Source organism: Sinocyclocheilus rhinocerous, unplaced genomic scaffold, assembly GCF_001515625.1.
Source record: "Sinocyclocheilus rhinocerous isolate Xijiao unplaced genomic scaffold, SAMN03320098_v1.1 scaffold877, whole genome shotgun sequence".
NCBI classification, from domain to species: Eukaryota; Metazoa; Chordata; class Actinopteri; order Cypriniformes; family Cyprinidae; genus Sinocyclocheilus; species Sinocyclocheilus rhinocerous.
In genome coordinates, this window is record NW_015662177.1 from 404,547 (window position 1) to 420,492 (window position 15,946).

The following is a 15,946-nucleotide window of genomic DNA, read 5'->3' on the forward strand; positions in this document are numbered from 1 at the left end:
CTGGGCCCGGTTTTTCAAAAGTAATCCACTAGGATTTTGGATAACGGATTGGATCAAATCTTGAAAATGTGTTTTTCAAAAGAAAAATCGGATTACATAATCGGATTAGATCACGTAATCCAATCTTGGTTTTGATCCGGATCAAACCTTTAGTTTGGGTTTTTTTTAGAACTTTTTTGTAGGATTTGGATCACTTTGATCCAAAAAATCTGGATTAAACTGATCCCATCAGAAGGGTGGATTCAGCGTGGATTTCATGGCCAAAATGTAATGAAAACTTTAAAAATGTATCAAATAATACTATATTTGGATCATGCAGTATCTTACAAGATATCCTATTTATTCATAAGGTTTTAATTTTATTTGTTCATCCGTCAGGCTACAGTGATTAGGTAGGCTTTAACGTATTCAGCCTTTCAGTATAGGCCTACAGCAAAGTAGAAAGAGTTTGGCCTCATAAAATAATCCCCCAAACAGCTGTCAAAATTGACCAAAAACAATTAATTTTATTCTGTCACTAATTGATATATATATTCATCACAATCGAAAATATTTTTGTTTTTAGAATATTTATTAGTGATGCATGCAATGATTACAGAATAACCAAAAAAATGCAAAGAATGGCAATCACTGATTTTTGAAATCCAAAACAAATCCAAATCAGAAATAGTGTCTAACTATTGCGTCCCTTGTTGCACGTCCTCTGTTTGCTCGTTCTGGCAGAATGCAGGAGGTTGGTTAGGGTCTCCAAGGGGCTCAGGTGCATCATTGTCAGCACAGAGAGGGACATTGCGCTTAGTAGCGATGTTGTGCAGGACAATACAGGCAAGGGTTATGTTGCATGCTTTCTGTGGTTCCGCTCTCAGGTAGTTAAGGCATGCAAAGCGCCTCTTAAGAACTCCATTTAAACGCTCAATTGCACATCTTGCTCTGCAATGAGCAGTGTTGAAGCGTGCCTGCGCCGGTGTATTTGCTGTTAGAAAAGGAGTCATCAGCCATGGTAGGAGTGGGTAGGCACTGTCTCCTAATATTACGCCATCCGGTCGGTTGGTTTGGAGGTCTCTATATAGAGCGCTCTCCCTCAGGATGCGTGCATCATGGACAGACCCAGGCCACTTGACAACGCAGTTGGTGATGATGAGGTCAGCATCACACACAAGTTGGACATTGATGCTGTGCCTCCCCTTTCTGTTTATAAACTCCCATTCATTCTCACGAGGTGCTTGTATATGCACATGTGTGCAGTCGATTGCTCCAATAGTATTGGGCATATTCCCCAAAAGAAAAAAGCTGCGCTTGGCCTGGGCAATCTGGTTGTCCTTTGGAAAAGAAACAAATTCATTGACCAGGCTGGCCAGTGCGATTGACACATCTTTCACCACATCACACACAGCTGATTTCACCACTCCCATATAGTCACCAACAACTTGATAGAAAGTCCCACATGCATAAAATCGGAGAGCAATGAGGATCTGGTCTTCCACAGACAGACCGTGACTCCTTTGGGTTCTGTGTTGAAGTTTTGGCCTGAGAAGGTTCACAAGGTACTCTATATCAGCCTTCCCAAAGCGAAACCGGACATACAGCTCCTCAGTGGTGTATTGCTCCAGTGGCTTGGTACGTTCAACATACACCCTTTGACGGTATCCTCTCCTGGCAAAGTGGTGGTGGCGGTGGACAACACCTGCCATTTCACTGTCTCTCTGTGAATCCTCTGAGAAAGGCTGATTTATATGGCAGTGTAGTTGGTCTTTTCAAACACACCTATTACAACTGATTAGTTTTGGCTTGCGTTCAATTGAGGCAATTGGACCCAAGGCCTATAATTGATGAACAATGTTCACTATAGTAAAGCAACGGAACCATGGACTCAAGAAGCTGTAACTTCACTGCTGCTGAAACCAATGCACTACTAGAGGGTGTTCGGTGCCATTATGGAACAATAGTGGGAAGTTTTAATTCTGCTAAGGATACCAACAAAAAGAAAAATGATGTTTGGATTTTAATCACAGAAAATGTGAATGCCATAGGGTCTGGCCAGAGGAGGACCACAGACCAAATCAAATTGCGGTGGAAGAATCTTAAGGCCAGGGCAACAAAGGACCATGCTGAAGCCAAAAACCCACAAACAGGCAACAAGCCATTTAAGAGGGGAGATTACACAGATGTGGTCCTCGACATCATTGGAGGTGAGAAGTCGCAAGCTCTCCATGGTATTCAAGGTGTTGTAGGGGATGGCGAGCCTTGGATTGAGGAGGAGGAGGAGAATCTGCCAGTTCCTCCTGAGGCTGATCCAGAGAGCGTATTTATATTGAATCTCAGCTCTGTTCCTGAGGAAGAAGCTGGATCCTCATTGGTTGAGCCAGTGGTAGTTGCCACAGGATCTCAGAGGAAAGGCTTGAAGCGCCCTTCATCAAACAAAGATGATGATTACAAGGCACTTCTGCAAAAAGAGACTGAAAGGGCAGAAGCACAGCTTCGTCTGGCAGAGGAACAACTGACTCTGACCAAACTGCAGCAAACCAAGGCCAGACTTGAGATCCGCCTCCTAAAGGCTACGCTCAGACAAGCTGGTCTCTCCACATCAGATGAGGAAGTATGAAATTATTGTGGAGTATTTGACATTAAGTCTTTTTTTTTTAATTCAATACATCTATACTTGATACTTGTTATAAATATCCTCAATGTACAGTGTTTGTGTTGTAGGTCTCAGATGAGTGGACTGCTGGAAGAGGATGGGGTGGGGTTTTTCTTGTTTTTAGTTTTTTTTAAATGTGTGGGTTTTCATTTCAAATAAAAATAAACTTATATTGACCCCACACTGGCTATTCTACTTGTTGCTCTTTACATATCTATAGTTCTACATTGTGATTTCCTATCCTGTTTGAGCACTGGTTATCCAGCACTGGTTATCCAGATTTGGTGATCCTGAAAAGTTCCTATCCGGATCAGATTGATCCAATCCGATGTTGCTTTAAAAAACTGGCTCCAAAAGTAAGCTGGATTACGTGATCACGGATCGCAAAAAAAGGATTACTAAATCCGGATCAATTTTATCCGGATTAAACCTTTTGAAAAACCGGGCCCTGGTGTTTATTTTGTTATTCTCTTTAAAGGTGCAGTATTGCAATATTTCAGTGAAAGTCTGTGCACAAAAAATTATGCATTGTCTAATGTCAATAATGTAGCCAACATGAACATGAGCAAAATCAGCATGGGGAACTTTTCACTCTCATGTGAAAAAGTCAATTGCATGGATTCCTATTGAAATGACTGGATTTCACCCATGAAATTTCTCAGAGCAACGGTAAAAGTGACCACACCTTAATACAGTAATTTTTTTAATAGTATAGGCTGTATATTTATATATTTTTATATATTAAAAATTTTAACTATATATTTAGTTTACGTATATATTTTATTTTATATATTATTTATAATGTCTATTTGACTGATTTATGCCTATTTATAATTTTTTTATTAAATGAATTATTTTATTTTATTAGTTTGAACTATTTTATTATTAAAAACTTTACTTAAAAATAATTAATACATACAATAAAACATACACAAAACAGTAACAAAACATTATTGTAATGTATTAAAATAAAATAGACTGACAGACGGACGGACGGACAGATAGATAGATAGATAGATAGATAGATAGATAGCTGTTCAAATTGTATTCAGAGGTCACACTCACTTTTGTCCTTCAGCCAGCTGCTGCATCTTGTAAGCCTCTGCTTCAGCAGGACGCTTGACCGTCGCAATCAGCTCCTTCTCTGTCCTGTCAATCTCTTTCTCCTCGATGGAGATCTGCTTTTTCCTCTGCACAACCTCGATTTCAATCTCCTCCAATCTGATCTTCTGCTGCTCTTTAGCTGCCTGTAGTTCATAGGCCAGCTGAGACTCAGCTTTCTATGTACAAGAGAGACACATATCACATGATTACTACCACTCTCATCTGAGACTGATAAATATCAATGTATAAGCTCACATCCCACCAGCTAACAAGATGACTGTGATTTAAGATGATGGCCCTGGATTGAAATGAAATTGAATCCAACCTTAGTGTTCACTTCTTGATTGAAAGCAGCTTTCTGCAGCTCCAGCTCTCGTTTGGAGTCGGCCATTTTTGTGTCGGCCAAGAACTTCACATCCATCATTTCTTTCTTGCACTCAGCTTCCTGATCAGGAGGTGGGAGAAAACGGGAGCTAATGAATGCCACACATCTAATGGATAATGCATTAGCAATAAAGACTCATACTCTAATCCCAGCATCCCTCTCTGCCTCGGCTACTCCGATGTCGGCATCCCTTTGTACAGCCGCTGTCTGAGTTTTTCCAAGAGAGCTCAGGTAGTCCAGCTTATCATAGACATCCTGTAAATAAAAGACAAGTGTCAATATTTTATTTATTTTTTATTATTTTAATTATAATAATTGATTATGACTTAAAATTATATGAAATATTTCATAAAATTATGTGAAATAGTTTTCATTAACTAAAGCTGAAGTAAAATAAAGTATTAAATATGACAATTTTAAAAACTTGTAAATTAGTAAATGAAAATTAGAAATGCTGCTTGGCAACAAAGTGAAATCAAGTAAGTATAAAGTATTAAAATGACTAAAACTCAAAACACACACAAAAAAATGACCAGCACATAACAGTTACTTTTACTAACAAATTAACTTTTACAATTACTAAATTTAATTTACTTACTAAAATTCATTTAGTACGTAGATTAATTAAATTTAAATGAACTGAACAAATTAAGATAAATTCAATTAAGATTCAAATTAAAATGAACTGAAAATATAAAAATAAAAGCTAATTCAAAATATTAATAAATACTATAATAGTACTTTAGTATTATTATATAAGAAATCAATCTGGTTCCCTTGATTTAATATTTATTCTACACGTATACTGGTTCAAGGTGTCACTGAGGTCTAGAATGGAGGCAGGACTCACCTTGTCCATGAGTATGATTTTGCATTAAGAAACACACATATCTTACTTTTATAGTGAAGCTGAGGATTTCAATGCCCATCCGGCCCACATCAGGAGCTGCCACCTCCCTCACCAGCCGAGCAAACTCATCTCTGTCCTGGTAGATCTGCTCCACTGTCAAAGTGCCTGTCGTAAGAACAGCAACAGAACATCAGCTTCATAGAATCACACCCGTCAGCATTGTTTTTTAATGAGGTTACTGTAATTGTTAGTTATCTATTAACCTAAGATAGAACGCAAATGTCCCTCTAGGGTTTGCAGGACCACAGCCTTGATTTCCATGACAGACTTTCCCAGAAACTGCTCACAGGCAACAGCCAGCAAGTCTTTGTCAGTCATGACCTTGACCTGATGAAAACACAAGGCAAGAGTGTATATGTGACCCTGGACCACAAAACCAGTCTTAAGTGTCAATTTTTTATAAAATTGAGATTTATACATCATCTGAAAGCTGTACAAAAGCTGTACAATATTTGGCCGAGATACAACTATTTGAAAATCTGGAATCTGAGGGTGCAAAAAAATCTAAATATTGAGAAAATCGCCTTTAAAGTTGTCCAAATGAAGTCCTTAGCAATGCATATTACTAATCAAAAATGAAGTTTTGATATATTTACGGTAGGAAATTTACAAAATATCTTCATGGAACATGATCTTTACTTAATATCCTAATGATTTTTAGCATTAAAAATAAATCGATAATTTTGACCCATACAATGTATTTTTTGGCTATTGCTACAAATATACCCCAGCGACTTAAGACTGGTTTTGTGCTCCAGGGTCACATATAGACATTTATTTTTTAAACAATATAAACTAATGAAAATTACAAAAACCACACAACAAAATTACTAAAACTAAAAAGTAAAAAACGAATTCAAGATATTAATAAAAACTATAATAGTATCTCAATGATACTAAAATAACATTACTTCAGTGTCACATGATCCTTCAGAAATCATTCTAATACACTGATTTGCTGCTCAAGAAACATTTCTTATTACTATCAATGATGAAAACAATTGTGCTGATTAATATATTTGTGCTAATGTGATACATTTTTTTTCAGGATTTTTTTGATGAATAGAAAGTTAAAAAAAAACTGCATGTATTTAAAATACAAATCTTCTGTAATATTATTATTGTATTTACTGTCACTTTTGATCAATTCAATGCATCCTTACTCAATAAAAGTATTAATTTCTTTCCAAAAAATAAAAAATAAATAAAAATCTTACTGACACCAAACTTTTGATCGATAGTGTATACTATAACTTTCAAGACCCAAAAATGTACTGATACTAAGCTTCAATAATGACTGCAATAATGAAGTAAATGATGGAAATCTAAGAATAAATTGAATAAAACAACAGTAAATGATCTGTGAGTGGTCCATGAGAGAGTGTTTACTTGAGCAACTCCTGTAACTGTAATAGCGACTCCCTCCGCTGTCTCCACGTCTTCACACTTAGGCTGTAGTGTCATAATCTCTAGTGTAATTCTGGGGGGAAAAATATCCAAAGTTAAACACAACCTTCAAGTATAACTACACAATGCCTAAGACAAGAAAAACCTGATTTTCCAAAGCTTGTTAGCGTCGCAGAATTCAAAAAATGGGGACAAGAGTGCCAAAGACAACAGCAGTGGCTCACAGGAAGTTCAGAATGCAATCAGAGAGATGTTCACGGGAAAGCATGAAGCAAACGCTCGATAGAAAAGCATCAGATCAGCTCATAAATCAACTAATTCAGCTGATCATGGAAATTTAAGAAGCCAACAGAAATAGTACCACATCAATATCCAAACGACAGATGTATATGATTAAAGTATCTCTTAAAGCAATCTCTGAAGGCCTCTATACAGCCAAACTGGTTTGACAAACACACCTGACCAGGCGTGCCTTTTAGTTTTCTAAGGTCAGGCATTATAGTCACAGCTAAACATTGACTGTGTGTTGTTATTATAGTGAACTTTGACTACATTTACTGCACTGAGCAGTGAAATGTGATCCTCATTTATTTGACTGGCATTACCTCTGTGTGTCTGATATAAGCCACCATGCCCACGCCCAGCCTCCCACCACATACGTCTTTGCATCTGACCCACAACAGGCACCTAGGAGAGAAAAAACACTTGTGATTGCAGTGATAATCTCAAAAGAAAAGGACAGGATCTGTGTGAACTGAGTTCAATGGTGATTCATACTTTGAATGAGCTAGAAGATGCTATGATAGATGCCCTTACAAAAAAAGTCATACCATGGTACCATCAGTGTTATTTTAGCATCATTGAGATACTATTATAGATTTTGAATTATTTTTAATTTTTATCATTCAATTTTAAAGTTTTTAGTAATTTTGTTGTGTTGTTTCATTTTATTTTTTATTTTTTCAAAATATCTATAGTTTTAATTAAATAATTACTTTTTATTTCAGTTTAAGTATTAGTTATCTTGGTACCATTTTTATATCAAATTAAACTAAATGGGGGGAAAAAAAAGAATTTTTGCCTTGGCAACTAGGTAAAATAAAAATGAACTTTAAGTTTATTTTAATTCAAGTTTTTTTTTTATACGTTTTATTTATTTATTTTTTTTACTGTGTTCCAGGGAGTGCTAGAAGGTCTGTGGAAATTTTTAGACAAAAACAGCATAAAAATGTAATAAAATAATATTAAAGGAACTAAATGAATAAATAATTTGGATGAAATATTTATCATCTTTTTTCACAATATAAATTTGGTCTTTATACATGAAAATATGAAGCTGGCTTTTAAATTTTAAGATGGGGGTCCCTCGTACCAAGATGATCATATCTGGGGGTCTGTGGCGTATAAAATATTACAAACCCCTGTACTATGGTATTTACATGGTACCACATGGTAATAAACTTTTACTAGACCATAGTACTAAAGACAAAAAATATGTGCATACAAAATTGTACTATGGTAATACCTTGATTTTGGATATATACTATGGTACTATAGCATTCTTGGAGATACCCTGGAGTACCATGTAAATACAATGGTATTATTATCTGATATCATCACTATAGCAAAAAACAGTAAAAGCACTTTTTGTAAGGGTGCTATTGCTATGGTAAATGCTAAAAAAACATAGTATTTTACGTTGCCATTTCGCAAAACAGCTTCTTTTTTTTTTTGAAGAAATCTGCATAAATTCAGCACAATGTAGCCACAACTTATCACTGTTAAGCATCAAAGTGGCCGTTTCGAGAATATAAATCATAGTTATGATTATAATAATCATAGTTAATTCATAATTAGTTATGAATTACTGTAAAGAGATATTAAATATTAAATCACGGTTAAAGCGTAACGGGATGCAGGGGAAATTAATAGCAAAAATTGAGTAGTTTCATAATTGAATACTTTTACGCTCGAATTTATCATATGTTTCGGAAATATGATAAGTTAAAAACGACTAAAATAGTTTAAAACAGTCGGATGAGCTGAGCTAACAGCAGCTGTAGCTAGCTAAAACACGACTGGATGATATTATTTACCACATAATTCATAGTAACTTACTTGCGAAAACAAACATTGATATGCACACTTCATTAAAGAATGACTGCAATAATTGCATACAAATAATAAACTCTCGATATAATAAGCTGTAGTAAAACACATCACGATACCTGACACAACGAGCGCTTCATTTGGTCCAACAGTCAGGCAGCAACCCATACTTGCATTTAATACCAAACAATAATCCTTTCGTATGTATTGCTATCTATTACATAAAGCGTTTATTTAGCAGATTTTTGACTCGTAAAATGAACAAATCTCCGCCCTAGTGAGAGAATAAATGTGTGTCAACACAGGCGACACTACCCACCACAGGAAGGAAGGGTGGTGCGTGATAATGTATGGCTGTGTTTGCCAAACCTAGCGAGCTCCCTACCTAAACAGCACCTTTGAGCATTCGAACGCGCCAGTGATGGCCCAAAAATGCTGTCTAGGTAGGCAGCTCACTAGGTTTTGAGACACAGACTCTGTGTTGTCATGATTACTGTAAATGCTGACTGTATTCATGTCTGCACATTACGTGCTTTTATTGATGAGCTGCATGGATATAATCTACGTGTTGTAGCCTACATGTGATATTATGTTTTATTAGCTTTTAAATGTTTATTCCATTATATTCTGTCGCCATTTATTTTTTAATTTTAGTGGAATCAGCGGTAGATTTTATGCATTTATACATTTTATAATTGATAAAGAAACACTTAATTTTGTGGTACTATGGTGCACTGATGGTATCAGATGGTAAAAAAGACCATTATACTTATTTTGATATATACATGATATACCATGACAATGACGATGAGAAAGGCTGTTTTTTTTATTGTGACATAAAAACAGAAATAGAAATGACATATTGGTTTGATTTATTTAAAAAAAATTGTATTACAGTAATTTTTAATGCAATAGAGACAAATATTGAGTCAGGACACATGAAAATATTAAGGGTCTTAAAAATATAAATTGTGATATAAAAACAGAAATACAAATGACACATTGGTCCGATTTATTTAAAATATATATTTGAATTACAGTCATTTTTAATGCAATAGGGCCAAATATTGAGTCAGGGCACATAAAAATATTAAGGGTCTTAAAAATAGGCTTTTTTTAAAAAAAATTTTAAACAAATATTTAGGTTTATTTATTTATTTATTCATTTATTTTTGCATTGTGACATAAAATCATAACAAAAATACTTGTATTACAGCATATTTGAATGCAATTATAACAAAAATGCAAAAAAAAAACTTAAGGGTCGTAAAATTAGGTCTCGTAATATAATATAATATAATATAATAATCAGAGTAAAAATGTGACCTAGTGTAATTCCCATTCAGTAGGTGGCGCGTAGTGCCCAAATGAACTTCGCGTTTCGCCGACCTCAGCGAGGAAGACATGTGGGAAAAGCTTACTGCTCATGCGCGGCTATAGGCTGCAGCAGTGGGCACTGGGCAGCAGCAGTGACTAGACAAGCGCTTTATCCGACACAAGCAGAGCACAGGTGCCGAACAACCTAGCAAAATGCTCTTTTAAATAATCGCACGTCTCATCCCGAAACCAGAGAGTAAGTTTCGCTTTCGACACCTCCCACCTGATCATTTTAATGCGGTTTTAAGAAGCTGTGAGATGAAAGCCGGTCAGTGGCTCGCACAAAGAAGACACAGGCTATATGCTAGGGGTTGTAGCAAGTGTAGAGGCAGAGGTACCAAGACAGGATCAGATCTCACTCTGATCACCGCTTAGATTGGTTGGTAGTTTGCTAGGCGTTAAATGGGCACGACAAACCTTCAGCCAACCGGATACATCTTATCTACAAGGGCAGATGTGTGCTACAGTGACCCTAAATTGTGTAAGTGTGTCTGTGTTGATCTGGGATAATTGTAATGCATGTAGCTTGTGGCTAAGCAAAGTTTGGTGGCTAGAAGGTTTATTATAGGGTGGATGAAATGGCAACCACAAATTGTACTTTAAACTCTGTGCTTTGGTTTTATGCTTGGCTAATTGTGTTTATGATATTTCACAATGTAACTCAGCTCTTCCAAAGCTCCTGTTGTTTTTAATTACGACTGTAAATGTGTGTCAGCTTAAAAGTTAGCCAAGAATATTGCTTGGCTGCACAGTATTTGCTTGTAAGAGCTCTGAACTGTGAGTTCGTTTAGATATTGAATTGATTATTTTTTTTTTGTAGAGCACCACCTAAATAAACAACTCCCCTCATCCAGTGGTCCGTTTTGGGGATGATATAAGAGGACATGCATGGGTCATCTCTGATTCTAAACAAATCCAGGATGTTTTGGGCATTGTGAGACTCAGCTTTAGCTGATAACACCTCCTTCAGTGTAAAAATTAAAGCAGCTCCCTGATGAAAATAGCTGGGGGTTGGGAGCTCAGAACATGTCAGGCTATGTCTTAACTGCACTTTTTGACACCTGCACATCTCAGATTGGAGGGCTGGGAGCAAGAGGCCTGTGGTCGTGTTGCTGCATCTCCTGCCGTGCCCCTGGGCACCTGCCAGGCAGACGGGAGAATGCGTTTGCATCGCACTCCTGACACTCAAACTGCAGGGTGTGCACCGTGGGCCCTGACACCAGCTGTTTCAGAGAGCTATTTTAAAAGGTCATGCTTGAATGCATGATATTTAAATAAATGGCTACAATGAGGCAGTTACAGAGATCTATAGCTACAGCGTTTGATGGATGTTCAGGTGAATTAGCAAGGGTAGGGCCTTTGTACACTTCTGTGCTTGCCGTTTTCTTGCGGCCAGCTGTAAATCATGTCATTTGTTGACTAGCATGCTCTACCCAATATTACTTACTTAGCTTGTTGGGATATTCACTGTGTGCTGATTTTCAGTCTGCAGGTCTTTTAATCTAAGACGTTTTGATTATCGCTTCTGCTGCTTTGTTGCAGCAAACCGCCACTAATTAAACTAGAAATTTCCTCGTAATAATTTATTACTCCCATTAAGTCCCATTGCACAGTGTGTTCCATTAAACCTACATCTACACGTAAAATTGGATCTCTTTAATGACGCCCTCGGAGGAGAAAATAGCCAATGTTTCTTTTTTTACACCATGTATTTTAAGAGACGAATGATGTGAATCCGTTTTTGTTCCTGACGTGACTGTTTCCTTTGCAGTGTGATGAAGAGTGAGAGTCCAATGTTGCATTAGTCTCATTGTGACATGCTGGCCTGTCTGCCGGTATCAAACCCCTCTCTCCAGCTTATCTCGCACACGCAGATGAACACTGGACTCCAGAAATGTAAGCAGCCGTTAACCAAAATTAGCTTTGTTCTGATTAGTCTGCATGTACGTTTGACCTAGTTTATCCCTTTGGTAGTGAAACTGATGCTGTGCCTCTTGACCCTGCTCTGTCAGAGCCCTGATAAGCAGTTGCTATCATATGAGCTCCACATTTCTTGCATTACCCTTCACGTTTGGCCTTCTCTTGCTCACAGGGGACACTACACAGAGGATGAGATCAGCACACTATCCTACCCCAGCAGAATTGGATGCCTATGCTAAGAAAGTTGCCAATAACCCACTGACTATAAAAATCTTCCCCAATAGTGTGAAAGTACCTCAGAGGAAGCATATTCGCCGCACCGTCAACGGTCTCGACACCTCCAGCCAGCGCTACAGCCCCTACCCACCTCAGGTCAACACCCGGACGGGCCTCTTGGCCATCGTCAAAGTCCCTGTCAAAGGGATCCTCAAGGACATCGAAGGCGGCCGAGCCCGTTTTCTCCCTAAGCTCATCATGAACCCGCACAGTGGGCTTTACGCCAATCCCAGCACTTTAAATGTTCCTCACACTGTTCCACACCTTCAGACTCCTTTAGGCCAGAAGAGTCTCGCTCATTCTCAGGCCTTGCAGGCCCATACGCAGTCCCTGCAGCAGAAAAGCAGTTTACAACCACAGCAGAGTCTGGCCCACCAGGAGGCTTTGCATCAGAGCCAGGCTCACCAACCGCCAGTACCACACCACGCCCTAAACCACCAACAGACTCTCATGCAGCAGCAGCCACAATTGCCTGGTCCGCAAGGACTCCGGCATCTGCCCGATATGGCGCAGTCTGTGAACCTGCAGCACTCCCAGGGCTTCTCTCAATCCCAGCCCATGCCACAGGCTTCTTGCGCCGGCCCTCCGGCCCCCGGAGTCTTACAGCCCCCCCTGGCAGGCTTACAGATGCCACGCAAGCTGCCCGATGCCGACGCCCCTCCCAATGTGACTGTGTCTACCTCAACCATCCCGCTGTCCATGGCTGCCAGCTTACACCAGAACCGGCCCAGTGACCTGAGCAGCATCGTCAATCAGATCAACCAGTTCTGCCAGGCTCGGGCTGGTATGGGCTCTACCTCCATGTGCAAAGGACAGATTGCCAACCCCAGTCCCATCAGCCGCAACCAACTCATCAATGCGAGCTCTCGGGTGTGCACCCATCCCAGTGTGGGTCCTCCGCCTTCTTGTGTCCTTGGTAACTCTGACAAAGGTGGTCCTGCTCCCACTCTGCCACTGCCTGACATCGCTGCCATGAACAGGATGCCTCTTTACCACAGTGAGATGAAGCAGCAGCAATCCCAGCCACAGTTGCCCCAGCAACAACGACAGCAGAGCCCTTGGGGGCAACACCATTTTGCACACCTTCAGCACCTTCCTGAGGGAGCGGCTCACCAGGGCAAGAATCTCCCCAGAGACGGTCTAGTTGGACCAGGGTTCCTCACTAAGAATATGGGCTACCCGCAGGAGGTGTGCATGGCGCATCCCTTCAACTTGAAGTCCTCTACTGATAAACTAACTCCATCTCCTCCGGTCAACGGGATGCCCATGAGTTACAGTAACAGCCACTACATGCAGCCACCCTGGAACAACATCCTGCCCACGCCAAACAGTGACAGCTCAGGGTCTCAAGACCTGGTGGGCCCGTTCCACGGGGGCCTCTCAGGGGCCTCCATAGACTGCACCCCCGGAGCACAGTATAGGACCGGGGCAGCCATTTCCAGCCAGACAAACCTGATGCAGACCATGGAGTATATGGGTGGCGACTTCCAGGCGCCCTGCTTCCGAGCACAGAATCCGGGCACAATGGCAAAGATGCATAGAGCCTCAGTCAGCAGGGCCACAGATTCAGGTGATAGTAGAAATGTGCACATCCACCACCCAGGGTACAGATGAGCTGCGGCCAGTTGACGCTAGTCAGTGTTAGTCTGAGCGCAAGGAAAAAATTCCCCCCTCTTCCCGTTTTGTTCTCAGTCTTGCAAGTGATCTACTGAATGTTTCCTGTACAATGATTTACGTGGGTACCACAAAGCTGAACCCCCATGTGCCACTTGGATTTTTTAAAATAATTTTAGTAGTTTAGATTTCTTAAGTAGCTTTTGGAAAACACTGTAGCCATTTATTTATTTTAGTTTATTTTAATTATTTTTTCTTTCTAGAAAACAGCCATAACAGCTTCAGTTTATGAGATCAGCACTGTTTTTTCCATTCCTATCTGCTCTGTATTATGTAAATGAAAAATGTACCACACAACACGCATATATTCACTTTATCTTTTTGATTAGCAAATGTCCGTTATTTAAAAAGCTGAGAAGAAATTCTCAGCAAATGCCATCTGTATGTAGTTTAGGCCTATTTGAGATTTGAAGTACTAACACAATGAAGACATTTAAGGGGTGCCATGATACTGAAATATTTGGCTGTTCCATCTAAACTAACAGCTTGTACAATGTATAGAGGTTGATTTTATTTTTGTTCCTCTCAATGTTTACATATTGTGCTTTTTGTAACTAATTCTGAATTGATAAGTGCAAACTGATACTGGGATATGCACATATGACAAGACGGGTCTGTTCGACAGGAAATAACCTAAACAAAAGACGCATTTGAAGTTGAGTTGTTCTGTGAATTCGATTATTGATCCATCGCATGCTCCACGGTTTAACTCCCATGGAGAGTTTCTCTCTTTCTCAGGTCTACCTGTGCCTCTTCTCACATTCTCCCTTGACTTTTATGTCGAATGAGTCTCTCCACCTTTATCAGGGCAGACCATCTGGCAGTGGAGTATGGGTAATGTCAGTCTTTGGTGGAGCAACTGCAGATGAGCAGATGGTGGAGCCGTGACACCTAGTATCATAACCTCCCTGTTTGCCTCTCAGAAGCCTTAAATATTTGATCCTTGAACTGTCCTTGACAATAGGCATGGTGTAGAATATAAATGAATGATATTTAGCTAAATCTGTTTTTGTGAAACCATAAATTTGGGGAGCGAACTCCCGAAAGGAAGAGGTTTTTTTTTCTTTTTTGTATTTAGCAATGTATGTACTGGGCTGCAACAGTTGTTGCATTCACACCACGTCATGTTATGTTTCCCACACTAGCATCTTTATTTGCTCTGTTTACCATTGCAGAAAAACCTGTTCCAGTCATTTCCTGTAATGGGCGAACGCAAGCGTTGGAAATGCAAGCTTGACTAAAAGGTTTGCATCCAGGCTGATGTTTTTCAATAACAGCAGGTCTAGTTTAAGCTTTGACGGTAGGATTCGTTGCCCATGAAGCTGCTATTTTATTGCGACTACAAAAAAAGTTATTTCTTAGAAATGTTGTGATAGAGTTAAGATCTAATTTATATTATGCCTTTTTTTTGCAATTCAAAATTGTTAATAAGTTGAGTGTCGGTTGACGTAATAAGTTATTCCATTGGCCTGTCAACCATGTCATTGTAAAGCTTGGACTTTTTGTATTTCTTTCGATCCTCTTTTCATGCTTTGTTACAGCTCAAGAGTACAAAGTCAGGTTACTCTTTTAATAGTTACTATCTCTACGTGAAGTGCCTCCTCTGGGCTGATGTGGACCGTGTGTATGTGACCGTTGGGATGGACAATGGACCAGCGCTAGTGCACATTCCGTAGAAGTCATGCACTGCTCACAAACGGGAGACCGAGCTACTTTAAATACTACTGATATCATTCATTAAAAAAAAAAAAAAACACCGCCGTGTGCTGCTGCAGGTGCAAGATCTGTTCGGATGTGAATAGTTGCTGCTGAATCACTAGTTTAGGTGCGAGAGCTACGCTGCTGAACTCCCTAGTGTCCTTGAAACATTCGAAGGAATGCTCTGGAAAGTTCTTTGTCTTTTGGAGCACATGCACTCCTGCCCCCATTACCCCCCTCCCTTCCTGCCCCTCTTCCCAAAACAACACAATGGCAGTTTTGGACTACAGGAGTGTGTGTTAAGAGTTGAGTGTGTCTCATCTTGTTCCACCAAAGAACAAAATGTCACTTGAATGGTAGCAGTGCGCACCTGTTTTGTGTAACCGAAAACTGTCATTCCAGATACACATTTTTTCAGGAACGTGTTGCACAAACATTCCCCTCTAAC

The 15,946-nt window shown here is 39.4% G+C and overlaps 3 protein-coding genes across 6 annotated transcripts in view; 1 reads left to right on the forward strand and 2 right to left on the reverse strand.

The window, feature by feature from the left end:
* LOC107727921 (flotillin-2) overlaps positions 1-8,881 on the reverse strand; it is a 22,161-nt gene extending 13,280 nt beyond the window's left edge. Inside the window, exons 1-8 of the mRNA XM_016537963.1 lie at positions 8,673-8,881; positions 7,050-7,131; positions 6,427-6,517; positions 5,241-5,364; positions 5,024-5,142; positions 4,269-4,382; positions 4,068-4,187; positions 3,817-3,918 (exon numbers count right to left, since the gene is read on the reverse strand). Coding sequence (XP_016393449.1) covers positions 3,817-3,918; positions 4,068-4,187; positions 4,269-4,382; positions 5,024-5,142; positions 5,241-5,364; positions 6,427-6,517; positions 7,050-7,131; positions 8,673-8,721 — 801 coding nt within the window. The 5' untranslated portion in view covers positions 8,722-8,881. The remainder of the gene's footprint in view (positions 1-3,816; positions 3,919-4,067; positions 4,188-4,268; positions 4,383-5,023; positions 5,143-5,240; positions 5,365-6,426; positions 6,518-7,049; positions 7,132-8,672) is intronic.
* LOC107727923 (putative nuclease HARBI1) lies at positions 604-2,605 on the reverse strand. The gene has a single exon (XM_016537965.1). It carries the CDS (start codon positions 1,689-1,691, stop codon positions 678-680), a length of 1,014 nt encoding a protein of 337 aa, XP_016393451.1. The 5' UTR covers positions 1,692-2,605; the 3' UTR covers positions 604-677.
* Positions 8,882-9,962: 1,081 nt separating the features above from the next.
* LOC107727927 (protein FAM222B-like) lies at positions 9,963-15,946 on the forward strand. Of its 4 annotated transcripts, XM_016537971.1 has the most exons (5): positions 9,963-10,126; positions 11,702-11,826; positions 12,023-13,696; positions 14,976-15,044; positions 15,342-15,946. In XM_016537971.1, exons 2-4 carry the CDS (start codon positions 11,748-11,750, stop codon positions 15,035-15,037), a joined length of 1,815 nt encoding a protein of 604 aa, XP_016393457.1. In that variant the 5' UTR covers positions 9,963-10,126; positions 11,702-11,747; the 3' UTR covers positions 15,038-15,044; positions 15,342-15,946. The 4 variants fall into 4 exon arrangements, with proteins under 4 accessions (XP_016393457.1, XP_016393456.1, XP_016393459.1 ...); XM_016537970.1 differs by having other exon boundaries at positions 14,976-15,946; XM_016537972.1 differs by lacking the exon at positions 9,963-10,126 and adding an exon at positions 10,290-10,411 and having other exon boundaries at positions 14,976-15,946.